This window comes from Lichenostomus cassidix, chromosome 2, assembly GCF_008360975.1.
Source record: "Lichenostomus cassidix isolate B80296 chromosome 2, HeHo_3.0, whole genome shotgun sequence".
In the NCBI taxonomy this organism is placed as follows: domain Eukaryota; kingdom Metazoa; phylum Chordata; class Aves; order Passeriformes; family Meliphagidae; genus Lichenostomus; species Lichenostomus cassidix.
Genome location: NC_139482.1, coordinates 42,386,140 through 42,407,202, shown reverse-complemented (window position 1 = coordinate 42,407,202; position 21,063 = coordinate 42,386,140). Strand labels below are relative to the sequence as shown.

The window sequence follows — 21,063 nt, the reverse complement described above, 5'->3', positions numbered from 1 at the left end:
TTCTGCCCAATGCCACGTACGGACTCCATGCTTCCCGTTCACCTCTACAAAGTCCCAGGCTTCCAGCTGAAAACCCATCCAGGCCTGTGGGGATTTGTTTTCCTTTGTGGCACAGTGCATGCCAACGCAAATCTAAGGCCCTTTAAAAATGTAGATCAGCTCTCATGTCTCTTATGCCTTGGCTGGACATATAGATAATCCCTTGGGATAGCCTGGAAGAGTAATGTGAACCTCACTGCAAACCCACAGACCCGTGGTAACAGGATGGTAAGTCAGGGGGAACTTCCATAAAGCTTTCCAATGTCACGGGGTGAATCTGTCTGTATTGGGACACCCCAGCAGCCCACACAGAACCCAGCGCAGGGTTCAGCACAATGGGTGCTGCCAAGATTCCGGCCCAGCTCTGGGAAGAGGGATGGGAACCGGAGATGCGAGGCACGGTCTCGCCGACAGCGCCTTCATGAGTGGGCTCTTCCATTTTTTTATTTATTCCCTTCTCCCCGGTGTCGCCAGAAGGCGTCGAGTCAGTTGCGCGCGGCAATTCCAGCGGGGCCGGTGCCGGGAGCCGCACGGGTGGCGCGGCGCGGCGCGGCGCGGGGGGCGGGAGGGGCGGTGCGCGGGGCGGGCGCGGGGCGGTGCGAGGCGCGGGGGGCGCGGGCGGCGCGGGGGACGCGGGCGGGAGGCGCGGCGGCGGCGGCGGGGTCGGCGATGGCTTTCGAGGCGCTGGCGGAGGCGGCGGAGCGATGGTGCGCCCGCACGCCCTTCCAGCTCATCGCCGCCGAGGAGACGGAGCGACGCATGGACTTCTACGCCGAGCCCGGCGTGTCGTTCTACGTGCTCTGCCCGGAGGCCGCCTGCGGCGACAATTTCGTGAGTGCCCCAGGAGGGGATCGGGGGTCACGGGCGTGCGGGGCACCCCCTGCCTGCGCGCGGACGCGCGGGGAGCCCTGTCGCCGCTCTGGGACGCTCCGTCCGCGCGGGTCCCCGAGCCCGGGGGGAGCAGCCGAGGGGGAGCGCCGGCGGGGCGGAGGACGGGGCCGTGCCCGGAGGGAGGGATGCGGTGATGGAGGGCGGCGGGGCCGGGGGCCGGGGGGATCCTCCCACAATCTGCAAGATGGAGTCCGCTGCCGGTGGGGGGCGGCCCCGCGGGCAGGGCTGCGGGCAGGGACACCCCACCCCCCCGCCTTCCCCATCAGCCGGCCCGGGGAGGCTGCGGGCTCCGGGCGGGCGGGGAGGACCGGTGCTGACCCCCCCGCCGCCCCGCGCCCCGCGGGGCCGCAGCTGCCGCTCCCCCCGCGGCCCCTCCATCCTCCCGGGGTGCTGGGGCTGGGGCACGGCGCGGGTTCGGGCGGGCCGGCAGGGCTGTCACGGCAAATGGAGAATGGGCAGGAATAAAATGGAGTCAGGATGACAGGAGGGCCGCGCCCCCCCGCCGCTCCCCCGGGCCCGCCGCGGGATGCGGGCAGGTGCCGGCCGGGCAACGCCGCGCCCCCGCCCCGCCGCCCCTCGCCGAGTTCTGCGCCGAGTTCGGGCAGAAGAGGCTCCGCCACCACATCCCTGCGTTGGGGAAGGGTCGGGGGACGCTTTCCCCCTCGCTCAGACCCTCCCGGCGGTGAGCAGAAGTACAGGAAGAGTGACCGAAAGCGGCGCCACGGCACGGGGGTTGTAAGCTGCCAAGTGCTAGTTAACTTCAATGAAAGGATTTCGGTTTGCTTTTTTTAACAAAATAGCTCCTAGCACAGAGCGTTACTGTAGGAATGTTGTAGGTTCTTCCCTTCACGGAGCAACTTTCATCCCTCCACCTCCTTGACAAATGTTCACTAATTCCCTTTCCAACAGGTAAGTGCAGAGTAAGCCCATTTGGCAGGTGGGACCATGGAAACAAAGAGCACTAAAGGGACTTCTCCAGCACCACAGATCCCAGCGAGAAGGATAGTTATTTATTGTGGCAGGTAGATGGTCGTGCTGAATTGTGAAAGAAGTTACCTGGTGTTTAGTAACAGTTTAGTAGCATCTGTCCAGAGATACATGAGACCTTCAGATGTAGCAGTGGAGTATCTCAGGGTGTGGATTCTCTCAGTCCTCTGTGGGAATAGCTCTCCACATCCATCTTCCCAGCACCTCTGAGCCTGTCAGACCCCAGTGCTCATTCCTCTCTACAGATGGCTGTCCCCAGAAAGGGCCATGCCTGCTGCACTCCTAAGCAGGAATGTGGATGAATCCAGTGCAGCACTAGGCTAAAACTGTGACTGGACACTAATGATATGGGAAATTGCAAAGAAAGTCCATTTTTTTTTTCTTAGACATGCATTTTTTCTTTGTGTACTGCTCAATAATTGAGTGAACTCTTTCAAACCAAGTCTAGTCAACTTCAAAAAATATCTTGAGCAGTTTCACACCCTAGTCCAATGCTGGCTTTTTTTTTTTTTTTTTAGTTTGCAATCACATTTTCCCTTTTTTTTTTTTAATATTTTCATTGCAGGGTTGCTGTGGGAAGGACTCCCTGCCCAGAGTCACCACTGGTAAAATGGAGCACAGGGCCAACTCCTGTCAAATTTAGAACGTAAACAGTGGAAAACTAAAAGCAGTGTTTTCTTACGTCTTTTTTAGCATTATTAGTTAAGGCACTTTTTGTAATGATAATACTTTTAAGACTAGCAGATAGGTGTCATTCTTAATTCTTTTTCTGTTCATGGTGTCTCTTTAATATGATTAAGACCCACTAATGAGCAGATCTCCAGCATCCTGTTTCCTGCCTCTAGTGCACTGTGGGACTTAATTTCTTCTCCCAGCTTGATTATGTTGTTTTTTTGCAGTCACTTTCCTTTTTTCTTCTTCTTTTTTTTTTATGTTCCAGATTATAACTTTCCTTTCTATGTGCAATTACAGGCTAAAGTTTATTTTAAGGAGACTTAATACAAGCCAAGGGACTGATTGTTATTTGCACTTTAAGCCTTGTTGCATGGCTCCTTTAACACAGTGGAGTGTGAAAGTGAGTAAATATAAACAGAATTCACAGTGACACACTTTACAGCCTTTTTGCACACTGTGACTCTTCTAAAGGAGGCTCACATTTAATAAGCATCGGATGCCTGGTATTCTTGTTCTTTCTTTACGTCTTCATTTCATAATGATGCGACTTTAAAAGCTATGTAGGAGGTGCCAGAGAATTCCATGATAACCCACTTGTAAGGAGGAAATGATCAGCATGTTGAACATAAAAGGAAGGAGGAGAAGAGAAAAACGTGGAAAGGTTGCCAAGATGCAGTCTGGGGGAGAATAACACTGAATTTTGTCTAAAATCAGAGATCCCAATTCACAACAATCAAGTATTTTTGATTTCCTGAAAAGATATCTTTAGGCTAGGCTTTTAACATGCTAGAGGTGGAGGAGACCCATGTAGATGCTTATTGGCATTTTCAGTACCACCTGGACACTAATATTCTCTGAATCAGCATTTCAGATAGCTGAACTATGTGTAATTCAGTTCCTGATACTCCTGGGGTTCTCAAGAAATTAATTGGACTTTGGTAGCTGTAAGGAAGGATGGTGAGGGTTGAGATGTTATTCTTTACAGTCTGTCATTTGTTTTGTCACCATGTTATACTGGTATTCAAAGTAACCGATAAATAAAAATAGGATGCCATCTTGCTGCAAGATTTCTTGAAAATGCTTTAGAACAGAGTCAGCAGGTCTGAATTTTTTCTGCAAGTCAAATTATCCCCGCAAATAAAAAGTTTTGCTGTCATGCACAACAAGTGAGCTGCTTAGAAAAAGGTGAGCCAGCAAATGATTCTGTCATCCAGCTACACTGAGTCATCTAAAGGTGTGAGGGAAAGCAAACCCCTTCAGATGCAGCCCTACTGATTTCCTCAGCTATGTGCTGTGTGTAGATGCTGAACTAAATAGTTCAACTGTGATCCTAGGTGTGCCAAGGTGGAAATTAGTATCTGTGTGCTTTTGTAGTGACACAAAACAACTGTGGGCAAAACTGGGTAGGCTTGGAAAACACATAACTCCAATGATGACGTTAATATTTTTTAATTGCACAGCCACAGCCGGGCACTGTGGTCCACCAGTTTGCCAGCAGCCCCCTTCTCCCACTGCAGAGAGGTCCTCAGGCATTGGGTTTTCCAGGAAATAATCTCTGTATATGCAGATTTACTGACTGCTTTAACTTTCTAAGCAGGAGCTGAATCCTCCAATTATGTTTGTTTTTATTTTGAAAGGCAGAAATTCCTTTTGCAGGTTCCTCTGGAGATTCACTGGGTGAATCAGTGCTGAGACAGTACCTGTGCTGCCTGGGTGCAGCACTGAACCGCCACAGAGAGCTGGAGATGCAGCTGAACCTACAAGCATTACAACACTGGTCTTTATTATGGTTGAGGTTTTTCAAGGAAAAGATTAAATCAACTAATTTCTGAATGAGATGCATGCGCTAATGGCATCTGAAACTTCTCATAGTGTGTTTGTTGCTACAGTCAATGTTTTAAATCCTCTGCAGATGGGGAGATTTTTGGAACTTACTTGCTAATTGTCCTAGGATGCTATGCAAAAAAATCGCCTCAAAAACTCGGTGATCAGGTTACTCCCGCAGGTTTTCCCCTTATGCTGGATCATCTTATTTTGCCTATTGCTGACGAATTCACATGGGAATCTAAAATGTGGTGCACCTTGAAAAGAGATTGTGAAAACATGGTAGGACAACATGGGGTTAACTCTCCCTGGGGAATGAACCAGCCATTATTTATTGAAGAGTAGGGCCTGATTTTCATTTATGTGGAAGCTCCTGTGTATAGCGCTGGTAGTCAAAAGAAGCCACAATTTAAACAAGAATGAGGATCTCAGCAGTCATAATCGTTTTAGATGTATAAACAATTGCAACAGGTTTAACATGAGCCAGGAATTACCAAGCTGCAACATTCAGCTCTGAAGTTTAGGAGTAGCTAAACAGTTATTACTAACCCCAAATATGAAGAAATCGTGGGCCAGATCTCCAAAATCTTTTCCAAAGGCTGTTCTTAAAATGTGATTTGGAAGTGTTCATTTGATATTTTGAAGAGGGCTCATTTGAGTTCACTTCATGTACCTTCTGCCTTTTTAGAATCACAAAGTGCAGACTTCTTTTTGGCTTTTTTTTTTTTTTGGGTAAACGGAAGCTGAGATTTAGTTGTATATTTATAGGATTACAAAGCCCATGACTCTTACGATGGCATGAAGTATCATGAGACTTGTGGTATGTGCGTTTGAGAGTTGGCAAGACTGTAAAGAACTTATTTTTATTGCCAGAATGGTTAAGAGATGACTCTGGTCATATGGAAAGAGCAGAACCTACTCAGTAATGCAAGGCTGTTTTCATAACAAAACATTTCACTGTGTTTATGCTTGTAAAGTGCAACAAGCAGCAAAGAAAATGTAGGTCAAGTGAGGTTCATAGCAAAGCAGTTACAGGTTTTATCTTAAAGGTGCAGTTTAGGTGATGTTAAGTACTGTTTTCTTTTGTTAAGTGCAAAACTGTATCCCTGGCAGGTGTTCACCACTGAAGAGGAAGGCAAAGTGCAAGCCTTATGCTAGGGATTGAAACATCTGTCATTTTGAGTCTTTCCCTGAATGTTAGTTTAGCTTCAGAGAGACCCTCCTCTTTTCTTGTTTAAGCATAACCTGCTGTTCATGGCAAGTAAAAAGGCACTTTGGGGAAAAGAGCTGCTGTGCAGAAAGAGAGGTACAAGAGTCTCAAACCAATTTGGCAGTATTGCACTTTTCTGTGTAGCAGGCTGCCTAAGACAGTCCTATGCACGAAGTCTTCAAACAGAAGGTGTTTGAGATGACATTGGCTTGTGCCCTTGGGCACAGGAAGCATTGTTGCCTGAGTGCTCCCTCCCTCACTTGCCAGCTCCGTTTCAAACAACCTCCTAGCAGCCGAAAAAATGCGAGTTTTGAGAGAAGCTTCACAGAGTGAGGCTGGGGAACCAGCATCTCCAAAGCAGGAGTAAGACAAGTGGAGGATCTCAAATGGGTTTAAATGTGCCTGCCTGGGAAGAGAAGATCGAGTTCCAGGAGGAGTAAATCTCAAAACAGGGTGGGAGGCTTGAAGTGTCAGGATGCTGTGAGTGCCCAAACATCTCTCCTTGGCTCTGTGTCTAGCCTGCAGGCAGATTTTGCATCTTTTCTTTTGCATCATCGAGAGAATTACACATCAAGTTCCACCTCCAGGGTCGCATCATATTTGCACTGACACCAGGGAGACAAAGAGATGCTTTAGCTCTTCCTGAGGGCTTCACTGCAGCAGATGATGCAGAAAAAGAGAAAACCCAGCATGACTTCCAGGTCTGAGCAGGGCTGATGTCAAACAAAAGCATCTTTATAGGTAAAATGTACATGTGCAAAGTGTGTGTATTCTTCATGGCTGGTGTAGTCACGAGGCATTTCCGCTTCTGGATCAATGTGCCTGTTTTCTGATGCATCATGTTAATAAAATCCAGGTTCCTCCTCAGAAATGTGCCTTCTGAAACAGCCTGCAATGCCTGTCCACAGGGCGGGTCTGAACCGCAGGAGGCTCGGTGTACTTTGGCAGATGTTTACAACACGTCACCTTATAAAATCACATGGAAAGGTTGGCATGAATTCCTGTTAATGCCTTTCCTTTCTTGTGTTGCTGTTTGCTTTCAGCACGTGTGGAGCGAAAGTGAGGACTGCTTACCTTTTCTGCAGCTCGCACAAGATTACATCTCCTCTTGTGGGAAAAAGACACTCCATGAAATACTGGAAAAAGTCTTCAAATCCTTCAGACCTGTAAGTGCTTTTTTTTTTCCCTTCTAAACATTGACAGTTACCTGTGACTTTTAATAGGACAGCACTGGATAGAGCGAGGTGTTTTATCTTCTCCAGAGACTTACATCTCCACTTAGCTGCCTGGGTACAGGAGTGTTAGCACATAAGCTACCATCAGGCAATTGGAAATTGTTTCTTGGAAGTCAGCTGCCTTTTTATTTCCATCTCAGTGTTTGAGAGGATGAGATTCCCATGCGGGGTGGGAGGCCAACTGGTGTGTCAGCCGGTGGCAGCGGGCAGGGGCGCGCGTCCTGCTGATGCAGCGCTGACTCCGAGGAACGGGATACGAGTCAGCGCCACGGGACTTTGTGGCAGAGTTGTTTCCTGGCACTGGAATTGGGGAGTTTTGCAAGGATATGAACAGCAGGAGTAAATCTCTGGGAAACTGGAAGAACGGTCTCTCCTCAGGGTGGTTTATTTTATTTTATGGTTGGGTTTTTTCCCCCAGCTAATGCAGATTTTGCTTTTAGGATGGTTGCCACTTGGTATTTGCAAACACTGGTTTGGTCACTGCTTGAGAAGAAGTTGGAACAGAAGCTGGGTTTTGTGGGGAGGGGGCCTATATTTTTCTGTTTTGCTGCTACTCAGCTTTCTCTGTCCTTGTTTAACACTAAGATTTGTGCCAAAGCCTGGATTTCATCAGGGTGAGGTGTCTTAGGCTGGCCGTTGTCCTTCATTTTTGCCAAATGCTCCCTCTACACAGCCTCTCCATTTGCATGCTTGGGGCTGGCTAAGGTGCAGAGCAGAGAGAGGGTTTGTAGCCAGAGCCATTCTTCTATGATGTCCGTGAGAAACTTGACCAATGGACGTTTTTATACTCAGCTGAAAACTCAGACCTTTTCCCTCCTGTCTTTTTCTGGCTGACTAATTGACAAGACTGAAAATGTATCCCAAGTATTTAGTGTGAAAGGGAGGGCCTGGAGCACCAATATGAAAACACTGGCCCTCCCTGTGTTACACCCTTGCAACGGTTTGCACGGATCGCCACAGCTGGTCGACATAAAAGAGCATAGTTTTAAAGAATCCTTTGAGAGGCTAGAAATAAATAGAACAGATGCACACTTTTCTTAGGAAGGACTGGAAATCTGATCTGTCGCTACAGCTGCATGTAATTGTGAAAACATACAAAAAACATAAGTATGTTTCCCGGAACAGTGTTGGGCTCTGGGATCTTCATAGCTGTTTTCTCCTGCTCAGGGAAGCTGTGCCTTTGATGAGAAACATCCATTGGTTTACCTAAAGATGACTTCAAAAAGACTTAGTTAAATTGGTACAGATTACTTATTTAATTTAAACCGTATTTATTCCAGCATAGCTTTAAGTTACTCAGAAATTGACTTCAAGTTGAGCTACTATTCCAAACAGAAAGGTTCAAAGCAAGGGAAATATGCTCATATAGCCTGGGCCCTTCATTAATACATCACATTTTACCTCATGAGCCCCACAGCCAAGCACATTAATTGAGGCTGAACTAGAATGTGTCTTTCCCAAAGACACCCACTCTTGATGTAAACTCTTCAGGTGACTTAAAGGATACAGTACTGCTGGGCACTTTTTCTTCTCATGGCTAGTTGTGGTGCTCTGAATAACTCTTTTGTTTACAATCTGCATTCTTCTAGTTTTGGTTCCTAGCTGTTGAATTTCATTTTGCTTTTGTTCTCTCAAAAATGGTGTCCTCAATTGCCAGAGACCTCTTGCAGACTGTAATCAAGTACCTCTTCATTTTCTCTTGAATGTACCACAGAGATTAAGTTTCTTAGACTCCCCTTTGACCTAGAATTGAGAGATTTGCATCAGCATAACAAAACCAGGTTTATCATTTTAGGTATGGCTGTGTGTAGACAAGTCTAACAAGGAATATATTGACATTTTTCCCTCATTGTAACTATTAAAAATAGTACATACATGGGAGGAAAGATTTTTAAAGTTGAATGGTGTTACAATAGATGTATGGAAACAGTTATTTTGCACCCTCAGACCTTTGCCAGAACAAAACAAATTTTTTCAGTATTGGGAAATTATTTCCTTCGCATTACTTGCTGCTGTCTCCCATCCTTTCTCTGCTGGACCCGTTTTACTAATGATACCACCTTGCTGTCAGCTTCTAGGCAACAGTGCTTTTGCAAGGCATTTCTTCTCCTCTATCCCAAGCAAATCAGCTGACAGAGACCAGTCTGGCAAACTTCAGTTTGAAAAATGGCAGTTTAGGAAAAAACTGCAGTTGAAGGTCAGACTGGGCTTTTCCTAAATATCTGATGGTCCTGGCTCAGAGTCTAGGACACTGGGATGGAACCAGGTTTTTAGCAGGTGCTTGGCAAGGACCTTTTGAAAGTCTTCTCCATTTTGGTATTGCCAGTTCTGAAATTCTTTGTTGGGATCCTTTGAAGGGAAATATTTAGAAGAAAGCAGTGGCAGTGCATCTGCACCTTTCCATGCCCTTGGGCACACCATGATCGTCTGCCTTCCTGTAACTGAGGGGGCCAAAACCAACTTTTTCCAGTAACTCAGCTCAGCCCTGCTCTGCACATTCATGATAACAGCTCAGCCATGTCTCCACAAGCTTACCCTGGGGGTGTGGAGTGGGAAGGGACTGGCTTCTCATGCTGCTGGGCCCTGTGTTTTGGAGATAGTGGGAACACGAATGCCCAGCAGTTGGTGTCGCACTCAGTGGGAGACAGAGAATTCCCTCTGCTCACCCATCTTCCTGGGCACAGAAGGCAATGAGGGTGGTCTAGGTCTGCTCACTGTTCCTCACTGCTCTCAGGCATCTCTCCCTAATGTTCTATGGACCTAAAAACAGTGCTAAAGCAGCATATTTAATTAGATGAGGCTTTTAAAAAGTGCTGGTTTACCTGCAACAGCTAAACCACACCTCTGTCCTGCTGTAGAGAAGGTCAAGCTGTTTCTTTACTGAAGGTGGTGGGGGCCATGTTGTCTCTACACATTACTGCCTTCCTGGGTCAGTTTCCATGAAACTCTGTGATTTGCTTTATTATCCATTTACTCAGGGAGCATCCAGAAGTGCCAGACACCATGAAAGTACAAGATATCAAACAGTAGCACTGGGCTCAGATACTGTTACTTGCCTCAGAGCATCCCATCTGCCCCCGTGCCTTGGTCTCTCTGGTGTCAGAGGTGCCCATGCTGGTGCTTTTAAGCATATCTTCCTGGAGACTAAGTCCTTCCCACAGGGATTCAGCTGAACTGTATTATCTCTAGTGTAGCATCACATGGACTGCTAAAGCTCAGTCTTGTACTTGGTTTGTTTTTCACTGTGCTTGTGTGCCAGCTTTTAGTAGGAGATGGTGTCACTCTGCTTCCATAGTTAGTAACTATGAGGTTATTTGTAAAATCAGGGCACTTTGAAAGAGTTAAGAAAGACAAATACAAGAAATGCCTGAGGGACATCACACCAACTGGCAAAGTTTGCAGGAAACCAAGGCATGAGTCATACAACTCAGCAGCAAATTCAGGGGTCCCACACTGAGCTCATCTTCAGCCTGAAAGCCTAAATCCAAAGTGGGGAGTCTGTAGTGCAAAAGCCATTTATGTCATATTCACTGAATTCATGTATGTCCCAGTGGCCTATCCTTTACCCCCAGATGGGTAGTTTGGCCAACAGAAAGAAATAAATGTAGTTCAGGCAGTGCTGCTGGTTGTTATTCTTCCTCCCTCCTCATCATGACCCTGACCTCCTCATAGCCATGCATCCCCACCTGGCAGTTTCGTTCCCCTTGGCTTTTCTGCTGATGGATCCAGCTCTCTCTTTCTACACCAGTTTTCTGTTTTATCTCTTTTCTCCTTGTTTTCCTCTCCAGTTAAGTCCTTTCAAGTCTGCTGCATAGCTGATACTTTAATAGTGAAGCAGCTATGGACTAGAAGCAGAAACTAGTGTGTGTGAAAGAAGACAAGGTGGGAGTCAGTCTAGGGTCAGCCCAGGCCGTCTTCATCATCCTATTTTGTCCTTGTCTTTTGTACACCCTTCTTCTGTTTTGTCCCAATGTTTCTAGAGCTCCCTGCACTTTGTACCCTGATCCCTCCCTTGTTATGTTGAAGGTGTGGGCTGATTTGTCACTGCAGTCTGGAGAGCAGTAAGGGGTTAACAGTGGTGAGGGACCACCATAATCCTGTGGGAGGCAACAGGATGTCACACCTAAAAGCAAGACCTGCATGGTCAAGGTCCTTGGTGCCTTGGAAGGTCATAAAGTGTCTGCAAGAGAATAAAACTGCATCTCCCTTGGAGGAGCCTCTCATTCCATTCCATCCTATCCCCATTCTTCCTCTGTGAAACCACTAAGGTCTGCAGCATCACTCTGATTTACGCTGCTCCAGGGATAGGGGAGATGGATTTCCTGATGGTGAAGAGAGAGGGGATGTGTGAAAAGCAGGATGTACTCCCCATCCCTTGGGATTGTGTATGTCTTTGTGGTTCTTGTCATGCATGTTGTTTTCCATGCTAATTTTGCATGGGAAAGGCTTACAGTATCCCATAAAATGAAGATTCATGTGACTCATTTCCTTGCAAATCAAAGGGGAATTATGACCAGAGGTGGGAAATTGCGGTCAAAACTCTTTGTGCCAGGTGATACAAACAGGAGTACAACACTCACATTTAATTTGAATATACCAAATTAGTTTAGCAAAAATAGTACTGGTGTATAACAAAGTGTAGAAAGAGTCCTTGCTTTTGCCTTTTGAAAACTGAGTATTTTAATTTTAGCTTGAACACAAAATAAAGCCCCCACATCCTGAAAATGAACTAAGCAGTTCACGTTCAGTTAAGCATTTGACTTGAAAAATGTGTCTGCATAGGAACAATTACTTTGTTCTGGTCAGAAAACAAGAACATTTTCCATTTGGGGTCTCTCCGTAAGTATTTTTAAAATGCAAAGGAGGGCATTTATTCAGCAAATTCTCCTTCCATTTCCCTGCTGAAGAAACCCTGCAACTAAAAATCTGATTTTCTCCCAGTGAACAGTAAGGAATACAAGCTTCATGGCACCCAGAAGCGAATTCTGTGTGTTGTACTTGTGTCCACTGAATAATTTTGAATGTCGATCACAGACTAAATTAGATTCCTGAAAATCTGCCTTGTTGCAGCCTTCTCATTTCCATGCTCTCACCTAAAAAGTGTCACCCTCCTCATGATTTTTCTGGGCTTTGCCTCTTTCAAGAGCTAACAGCTGCATCACTCTCCAAAGAGGGTGTTACATGCATCTGTGCTGCTCTTCCAGCTCTGGCAAGCTAAATACGTGGTATTCCCAGTAATGCCTGGCCTATGATTTTGCTTTGTGGCTATTAATAGTTGTTAGTGTAGGATTCTGATGTGAGATTTCCACAACAGATGCATTATTTTGACTGTTACTTGGTTTATCTGTCTTCCTGACTTCTGTTGGCTTGGCAACCTTTTGGGAGAGCTGGGAGAAGCTCAAACATGACTGCTCCTTTTCCTGTTGTGAAGGAGTGATGTTGCAGAGATTGGAGCCATCAGGTGGAGGTATTCAAAGATTGTCCAAGGAAGATGGGCTGGCAGTTCCTTGCAAGCCCAAATCTAGTTTGCAGAAGTTTAAAGGGTCAGTTTTTCAGTGGAATACCCAGTATTTCTTACTGCAAGGGCTTCACCCAGCATGCAAGGCTTTGTCTGGTGTGAAGGGAGTGAAGGGTTCAAGAGAAGCACTTGGCATGGTGGGTTCTTTAGGCTTTTAGGGACTCCTTGCATACTGCACACAAGCCAGTGCTGCATGAGGATGCTCTCTTTGGCTTTTATAGGGCTGACAAAAAACAATCTTAAACCAAGATAAATACCGCTACAATACTATCACGGTTCTTTCTGAAGTTAAAACACTGCCAAGTCTAAACACTCAAGAATTCATAATGCGACCTCAGTGAAGAATGTGAAGCTTTTTGCAAGTGCTTTGTTTTGGTTTTATTTGTCTTCCGGTCTCTGAGCACTTAATTTGGTGTCAGGATGCATTTTCAAATCTTTCTTTATCCCAGGAGGGAGAGAAAGAGAGTCTAGATAATTTTGCAATACTGTTATTCCAGGATTTGAGGTTTTTAAGAAGCATATGTAGGATTTGTGTGAAGATTTGCAGCAAAGCTGCACGAGTGGGTAATTCACTGTTACACAGTATTTTCTCTTCTTTGTAGTTACTTGGGCTTCCAGATGTTGATGATGATGCATTTGAAGAATATAACGCAGATGTGGAAGAAGAGGAGCCAGAAGCCGATCACCAACAGATGGGTGTCAGTCAGCAGTGATTTTCTGAGAAGCTATAAAAAAATTCGGAAGCCTTTGGTACCAGGTGGGGTCAGGTGGTCCCACATAAGCCTGTTCGAATTAGCACATCACAAGGGGATATCTGGCTGCCAAGATAAAAGTTTTACAAAAAATGGTTTTAAATAATAATAATAATAATCCGTGATGAGCTTTGCTAAGAAGTGACCTGAATTTTGCTCCTGCTTCAGTGGGTTTTCTATGGAGTTGTCTTGGTAGCATTCTGCCGTTATCAGTCTAGAAGTAGTTTTGTCGCTGACTTGTCTCTTTGATTTGTGTTCGAGAGTAGTGTTTGCTGACATGAATGTAGAGTACTGAGAATGTAGGAGGCGTGTGGGGAGAGCGCCGAGGCCTCCTCAGTGACCATTCTGAGGAAACCAGCGCAGAGAGCAAACACCACCTGCGCTTTTCTTCCTAGTTCAACAGCTATAGGTTTTTGACAAATTACCAAATGGGGAGAGACTTTTCCTGAAAAACAGTAGTTTAAATAGTGGTTGGAGCTGCAGAAGTGCATATGAAGGCTTAACAAAAATGATGGGAAGTAGGAGATCCAGGGGGTGTCAGAGGTATTGATGTCATTTCACTGACACCTGAGTTTACAAGTGTTGAATTAATAACTGGGAATAACTGGTACCAGCAGCACACATTACAACCAAAGCTGGTACTCCAACACCTTGTGATCCAAAGGCAAGTGCTGCTTTCTTACAAATCAAGTAAAAAATAGCCATCGCCTATCCCATGTCACTTCTGCATGACAACTAATTTTAAGCTTTGCTGGTTTTGATACATTGTCAAATTATTACTCAAACCTCATGGCATCATGTAGTAGAATCATCGAATTGTAGATTATGCGGAGTTGGAGGGGACCCATCAGGATCCTTGAGTGCAGCTCCTGGCCCTGCGCAGGACACTCCAAGAATCACACCATGTGCCTGACAGTATTGTCTGAATCCATCTTGAACTCTGACAGGCTTGTGCTGTGACCACTTCCCTGGGGAGCCTGCTCTGGTGCCCAGCCATGTTGTGGGTGAGGAACCTTTTCCTGATATCCAACCTAAACCTCTCCTGATGCAACTTTAGGCCATTCCCTTGGGTCCTGCCACTGGTAAGGAGAGTGAAGAGATCTGTATCTGCCCCTCCTCTTCCCCTCCTGAGGATGCTGAAGACCACAATGAGGTGTCCCCTCAGTCTCCTCCAGGCTGAACAGACCAAGTGACCTCAGCCACTCCTCACCAGGCTTCTCCTCCAGACCCTTCACCGTTCTTATTGCCCTCCTCTGGACATTGTCTCATAGTTTAATGTCTTCTTTACATTTTGGTGTCCAAAACTGCTCCCAGCACTCGAGGTGAGGCTGCCCCAGTACAGAGCAGGACAATCCCCTCCCTGGCCTGGTTGGCAATGCTGTGCCTGATGCCCCCCAGGATAGGGTTGACCCTCCTGGCTGCCAGGGCATTGCTGACTCATTCAGCTTCTCACTGACCAGGACTCCCAGGTCCCTTTCCACAGTGCTGCTCTCCAGCCTCTCATTCCCTGGTCAACACACAAAACCAGGGTTGCCCTGTCCCAGGTGCAGAATCCAGCACTTGACCCTGTTAAAGTTCATACACTTGGTAGTTGCCCATCTCTAATTTCTTGAGGTCTCTCTGCAGGGCCTCAACTCTGCCCTCAAGAGAGTTGACAGCTCCTCCCAATTTAGTGTTAGTGTTTAATTGTTTCCCAGTTTAGGAACACTAAGTATTCCTTCGAGTCCTGCATCCTGGTTGTTAATGAGATGTTGAAGAGCACGGGGCCAAGAATGGAGTCCTATGGAACCCCACTGGTGACAGGTTGTCAGTCTGATGTCACCCCATTCACTATAATGCTTTGTGCCCAACCCGTGAGCCAGTTGCTCACCCATCACATGGTGTGTTTATCCAGCTGTGTGCTGGACAGTTTTTCCAGAAGGATACTTTTGATACAGTATCAAAAGCTTTACTGAAATCCAAATGTATTATATCTACTTGCTTCCCTTGATCAACTAGGTGGGTTACCTTGTCATAAAAGGAAATCGAGTTCAACAAGCAGGATTACCCTCATGAAGCCATGCTGGCTGTGACCAGTGACTGTATTGTGCTTCAAGTGTTTTTATATACTTCCCTGAATAATCTTTTCCACGATTTTACTGGTCACTGAAGTGAGACTGACAGGCTGTAGGTTCAAGGATCTTCCTTGAGTGTAACTTAACACTGAAGCCATAAGGGTATCAACCAGCACCTGGCTCTTAAAATTATGCTGGATCTATTCCTGGGCCTTTGAGCTAGTCTGGGCATTTATACCTTATTGGAGGGGAGCTAAAATACTGCTTCGGCTCATACAAAATCTAGTAAGGTTTTACTTATCAGGGGACTTGCTCCTCGGTTTGGCCAGGGTCTTGGTATAAAGGAGAAGAAGACCCCTCATATTTTATATCTGTTTTACATAGTTCCAAGTGACTTGGATGAGTGCCAGACTGTGAAGATGCAGGGTCTCTTTATTTACTTGCCTTTTGTACCGAAAATATAAGAAGCAAAAGTAATTCTGTTAAAATACAGCTGTTTTCCACAATCAAGAAAAATGTTTCTAAATTTACTCCTTTTTTTTTCCAATTTTTTAAAATTTGTGAAACTAAGGTCACACACTTCAAAAGCCCTTTTATAGAGAATTAGCTTTATAAAAACAAAGAGTGAGTGAAGAAAAAATGCTTGGACAACTTCTATAAATGACTCGCATCATTTTGAAAACCCTCTTGTTAACGATGTCTCCTTTTCAATGGATTTTCTTAAAGACTCTTTTTCCAGGGTTACTAAACAGTGCAAGTGTTCTTGATGGTTTATATTTATGATGGTGGCCTGAGAGATCACAGCACATGAATTTTTCAGTCGGAGGCAAAGATCTTCCATAACTGGGACGATGTGTGTTACCTGAGTCTGCACAGAAGTGTCTGCAACACTGTAAAAATCAGAGTTTAAGAGTATTAAAAAAAAAGTGGAAGAAAAACAGAGCTTAACGCAACTTTGTACATTCTTTCAGCATGCAGGCATAAACATGGTAGTCACAGCACCTTTTTTATGGACCAGTGACGTGAGAACCGTGGCAGTTCATTGTATAACACTGTACAGCAGCAATAGGCTTTTTGCTTACTGAAATAAAGTGTAAGACCAGTAGTTTCCATCCCTGCTTTAAGTCCCTAGATTTTTCTTTCCTCTCCAGCTAGGACAGATGCTGTAACCTTAAACAGAGCCTGCCTTCGGGAGAAGCTTTCTCTTTCTAGCATTCAGTCCTTGGGTGGTGTCTCATACAAGTAGATCTTTTGGGGCTGACTTTGTTCTGCTCTAGCGTAATGCAAGCGAGCAATTTACACAAGTGCAAGCAGGAGGCAAAGTCCTGCTGTTGAGGTTTGCTGGCCACTTGCACCCATTTGTTTGAGGGGCAGGTGGCTGGCAGCGACATGCAGGTGGTACTGCACTCTGATGCCTTTCCCTGCATGTTGATTGAATTGTTAATGAGCAGTTGAGCATTAATACAGTTGCAAGCAAACAATGCTTGTAAAGTATGTAGATATGTTATTATTTTCTGTACTCACTAACTCACATTTTCTTTGGAATGCCATATGCCATTTGAGTGACTTCCACACAGACTGCAAGTGCTGGACAGCTGGAGGCCTTTCTGCAGCACTCTCACCTGCAAAACTCCCATGAACCAGCGAGATTTTGTTCTGACAGGACCTGCAGGACCAGGGGATGTGTGAGGCTTGCTCTTGCAGAAAGCTGAGTGCTCTCATTTCCTCCCACTTTGCTAGGAGCCGAATGTGTTGAGCTCTGCTGCTGAACTGAAGCATGATGAGGCAGCACTGAGAATAAACTGGAATTTTATACATAGGAAATTTAATTTACATGTAATAAATGTGAATGAGCATTAATATAGAATGTATTTTATCAAAAAACACTGATTCCTTACTTTGACCAAATACATTTCTGTATTACTGTGTTACTTTTCCGTACTTGGCAAATGATGCAAGAGATGTGGAACTGGTTTGGTTGTACTACAAAGTGTTTTTATATTTCATTTGTACTTTATTTTTCCTTCCCTCCTACCACCTACTGCAGTTAGTAGCCGTTCAATAATTAATCAGGGGTAGCATGACCCAGTGGCTAGGTTGCCAGAGTGAGACACAAGATTTGCCAACACATGCCTAAATGCTTGCAAACTTGGGTATTCAGTGAGATGTGGGTTCGTAGCTCTGTCATTGCCTTGCTCTGAGTTTTAGGTGGGTCTCAGTCACTGAGAATTCAGGGCAGGCCTCCAGTTATGCATCCAGGCCTCTGGAAGATTTAGCAGGAGAGGGGTAACTCCTTTGAAAGTCCTACCTTAAGCCTTTTGTAAAAGGGACTGTTAGTATTATTTGTCCGGCAGTGTATATAGTGCTTTAGGTGTGTGGGTGAACAGAGATGCACATTATCATTGCCTATCCTCAGGGCAAACGGGTAATGAACGGACACAGAAGGGTCTCCCCTTTCCCTCAGCCTTTCTCATAGGCATTTCATGCTCTAACTAAATATAAATACAGCAGATCAGAGCCTCTTGCAGAGCTGGTGCTTCTGAATATGTGTCACATGAATGCAGAGAGCAGAGTGCTGCTTGGGTGATGAGAAATACACAGGATGCCAGAGGGAATTGCAGATTTCAGAAGTGTGACAACTGCAGGGGCAAGAGTGAGCAAAGCCCCTTCCAAGACAGAGATGTTGGGATTTCTGAGACAGCCCAAACCATCCTGCCAAGTATCTGCATATTGAACCCATGCATTTTATAAAAAAGCTCCTCTGGACATTACTGGGGCCTTGAGCTCAGTTGTGTTTTCCTGTTAGTGTCCTGCCTGTAAAATGCATTGAGATGATTGAAGGAGGAAGGGATAGAGGAGGCAAACTGAAAAGCCTCTCTTCTCCAGCATTATGATGTGTGAGTAGGTAGGAGGAGCAGTCAGGGTACACAAAGCTCCTTTTTTAGGTGCATGGTAACATCTCTTAAAAGGACTTGCTCATGAGAGAAAAAGTTGTTGGACTGTTACCTTGCAGAAATGGGGGGAATAGCTCACCCCTGAGCATGATGACCTGAACCCCTTCAGCTCCACCTCCTGCCCCACTCTGGACTTTTCTCCAGGCAGTTTCTCTCCATACATAGTGCTGTGCCTTTGAAAGTCACATGCTTGTAAGAATGCCACTTTTGCTGGGAATAGCCGGAGTTAGTTTTCCTGCATCAGTGACGTGCATGCCAGCTGCTGGATCTTGTCACTGTGTCCCATATAAGGTGTGCTGTGTGAGACGGTGGCTGGAGCCAGTGGGGAGGAGTTTCTGCTGCAACATTGCTTAGTAGGTGCCTGCACTTCCCCCTCAGCAGGGTTGGACATGAGACTGTGACAGTAAAAGCAATTACAATAACATTGTGGACATTGTTTTGGAAAGCTGCCATTCAGGACATATCCCTAGCCTCTTTCAGCATGTTTCCTGATCTTTCTCTGGGATCCAGGGCTGATGTCCATGGCTGATGTCCATGGCTGATGTCCATGGCTGTTTTACTCAATGTTAGCTTTAGCAGTGGCAGGAGGCAAGGTTACATCCTTACCCTGTGTCCACACTTCCCTCCTGGTTATCTTTACCATTCTGTTTTTCTCAGAAATTCTCACTCCCAGAAAAAGGGAAGCATAGGAAGGAGGAAACACCTCTTTATCTCCCACAGCTTGCAGCCAGGTGCATCAGTGGAGCTGCAGTTCAGCACAGTGTGTGAATCGCACTGTGCTTTCTCTACAGGGGGATGAGGTGGCATGGGAGATGTGTTACCCTTGAGGGCCCATGAGTGGCCCATGCCAGACAGGATATGCAGAAGACAGCAGTCATTTTAGGTGCCAAACCCAGTATCTTTTCACAGGCAGTGATGTCTAGCCAAATAATGCAGTCTCTGAAAATCATAACCCATTGAGACTTTCCAGGTTGGACATCCAGAAAATGAGCCTTGCCTGGTTGCCTGGTTGCCTGGTCACTGGGAGGTCTCTCTCAATGCTGCCTGTTTTCAGTCAGGTCAGAGGACATGGGAAATTGGGAAGGATCCCTTCAGGGGCATTAGCTGGATGCTCCTTTCTGTAAATTGCTGAGCAGAGGCAAATGCTTTGTTTTATGTGTTTAATTCTGGCAGGACACCCCTCCTCCCCAGCAGCCTGTATTCTGCAGTCAGCTGCAGCTGGGAAGGCTTTGTGTGAGAGGCAGGCAGGAGTGACTCAGGGCAGCAGCTCCTAGACCCTGTAACAGGGTGGACTTGAGGTCATCCTTGCAGAGTAACCACAGAGCAGAAGGCTCAGGAGACATCACTTCCAATGCAGGTATTTAAATAAAGAGATTCCTTAAATTTGGTTCTTAGAGGGCAGACCCTGTCACTTTGGGTTTTTATTGGGCTTCTGAGACTTAGTTGAACAGTTGGTGCCTGAGGTCTGTGGCAGGTGTACACAGGAAACTCTTCACTTAACCACAATTGCTTGTTCAGTGAGCCAGATTATCTTTTACGTGATCTATGTTGGACTTCTTTCTCATTGCTGATTTTTTTTTAAAGAAAGACAATCCCTAAGGGCACATCTGCGTTATTGCCAACCCCAGTTTATACAGAGCTGTGTAGCACTGCACCGTCAGTATGAGCTTGGACATAAAATACAGATGAACAAAAAGGGCCTTCATTTGTCTACAAGGAAAAACCCCAAACTTCTTTGAACTAGTTATTGCTGACTATAATGAAGCTCACTGGTTTCATGTAAAATACATTGAGCTTTGAAATTCCCTTTCTGTACCAACATGCTATTGCTCGTGTAGGCAAAGATCTGTGGTAATGCTGCATGTAAAGGAAGCTTTCGTCTTCAGGGGTGGTGGTGGTGGTGGAAATGTCAGCTCTGGATTTCAGTCAATGCAATTTTTTGTCAAGTTTTCCTTTACTAATGCAGGGACTAGTCAGCCCTCAACACATCAAGCAGAAATCATGTTGTGCCATGCCATGCCAAGGCTGTCTTTGGTGTGGTTTCCACCATAATTTTGGCTGGAAGATCTCTCTGTCTTTGGGACTACAAAGCTGTGAAACAAGTCACCAAAAGAAGTTGCCCTTTTGTTCAGCACTTTCAAAGGTGGAAGCCTTCAGTAGAGCATTGCCTTCATTCTTATCCTCCTTCCTCCTCCACCACCAAGGCGTCAAATCCAGCAGTGGCATTACACCACGAGCTTGCCATTAAAGAGCTTACCAAACTCTGATGACTCATTGTGTCTTTTCTCTGTGAGCAAAATCAACTCAATTTTGAATTTGAGAGGTTAAAACACAGCTGCAATGCATGTGGCACAGGGAATGGCAGGCTTGACTATTCTAGGCACTGCTGGTGCATGGTGGGATAACAGTATTTGCAGGCACAAGGAGGAGAAAATGATGTCATCTGAGCTTTGGGCACTGCAAAGCCAGCCCTGATGGACCCAGAATCATCAGGTGGTTTGGTTTGGCACAGTCTGAGGCAGTGGATTTGCTGTCAGAAGCTGGGAATTGGTGGTAATATTTGTGTATGAACCAGTATTTCAGACCTCTCAGGTCCTTTTCTGTTTTGCACGGATTAGGGAGACATCTGTTCTAATTAAGAGACATGTAACAATGCTGCAATGAAAATAGGGATTCTGTTAAATAATTTGTCTCTTTTCTTTAAACACTTCACTCTTAATTGCCGCTTTGACATCTTCTCACCCTGATTTAGTTGAGTCAAGACAGTTGTTACCTTTTGTCATGAACCTCTGTGGGTTGACATCTTCCAGCCCATGGAAGAGGAAGTTCTTTACCTTAGCACTTGCCTTGTATTTTTGGCACTTCCCAGGGCATAAGCATTGAGTAGGAGCACACCACTTACACTCCCTATGGTGTGCCCAGAA

General features: G+C 45.7%; 1 protein-coding gene across 1 annotated transcript; it reads left to right on the top strand.

Moving 5' to 3' along the window:
- The first annotated feature begins 666 nt into the window (after positions 1 to 666).
- Positions 667 to 20,406, top strand: MTURN (maturin, neural progenitor differentiation regulator homolog). Its single transcript, XM_085051234.1, has 3 exons — positions 667 to 870; positions 6,670 to 6,792; positions 12,982 to 20,406. The coding sequence occupies exons 1-3, from the start codon at positions 709 to 711 to the stop codon at positions 13,090 to 13,092; spliced, it is 396 nt and encodes a 131-aa protein (XP_084907360.1). The 5' UTR covers positions 667 to 708; the 3' UTR covers positions 13,093 to 20,406.
- Positions 20,407 to 21,063: the final 657 nt, after the last annotated feature.

What these genes read in the sequence shown, in the direction of transcription:
- MTURN (XM_085051234.1), top strand. Translation starts at nt 709, where the DNA reads ATGGCTTTCGAGGCGCTGGCGGAGGCGGCGGAGCGATGGTGCGCCCGC. An exon ending in CCGCCTGCGGCGACAATTTC is followed by an intron (nt 871 to 6,669) that starts GTGAGTGCCCCA and finishes GTTTGCTTTCAG; the next exon opens with CACGTGTGGAGCGAAAGTGA. An exon ending in TCTTCAAATCCTTCAGACCT is followed by an intron (nt 6,793 to 12,981) that starts GTAAGTGCTTTT and finishes TCTTCTTTGTAG; the next exon opens with TTACTTGGGCTTCCAGATGT.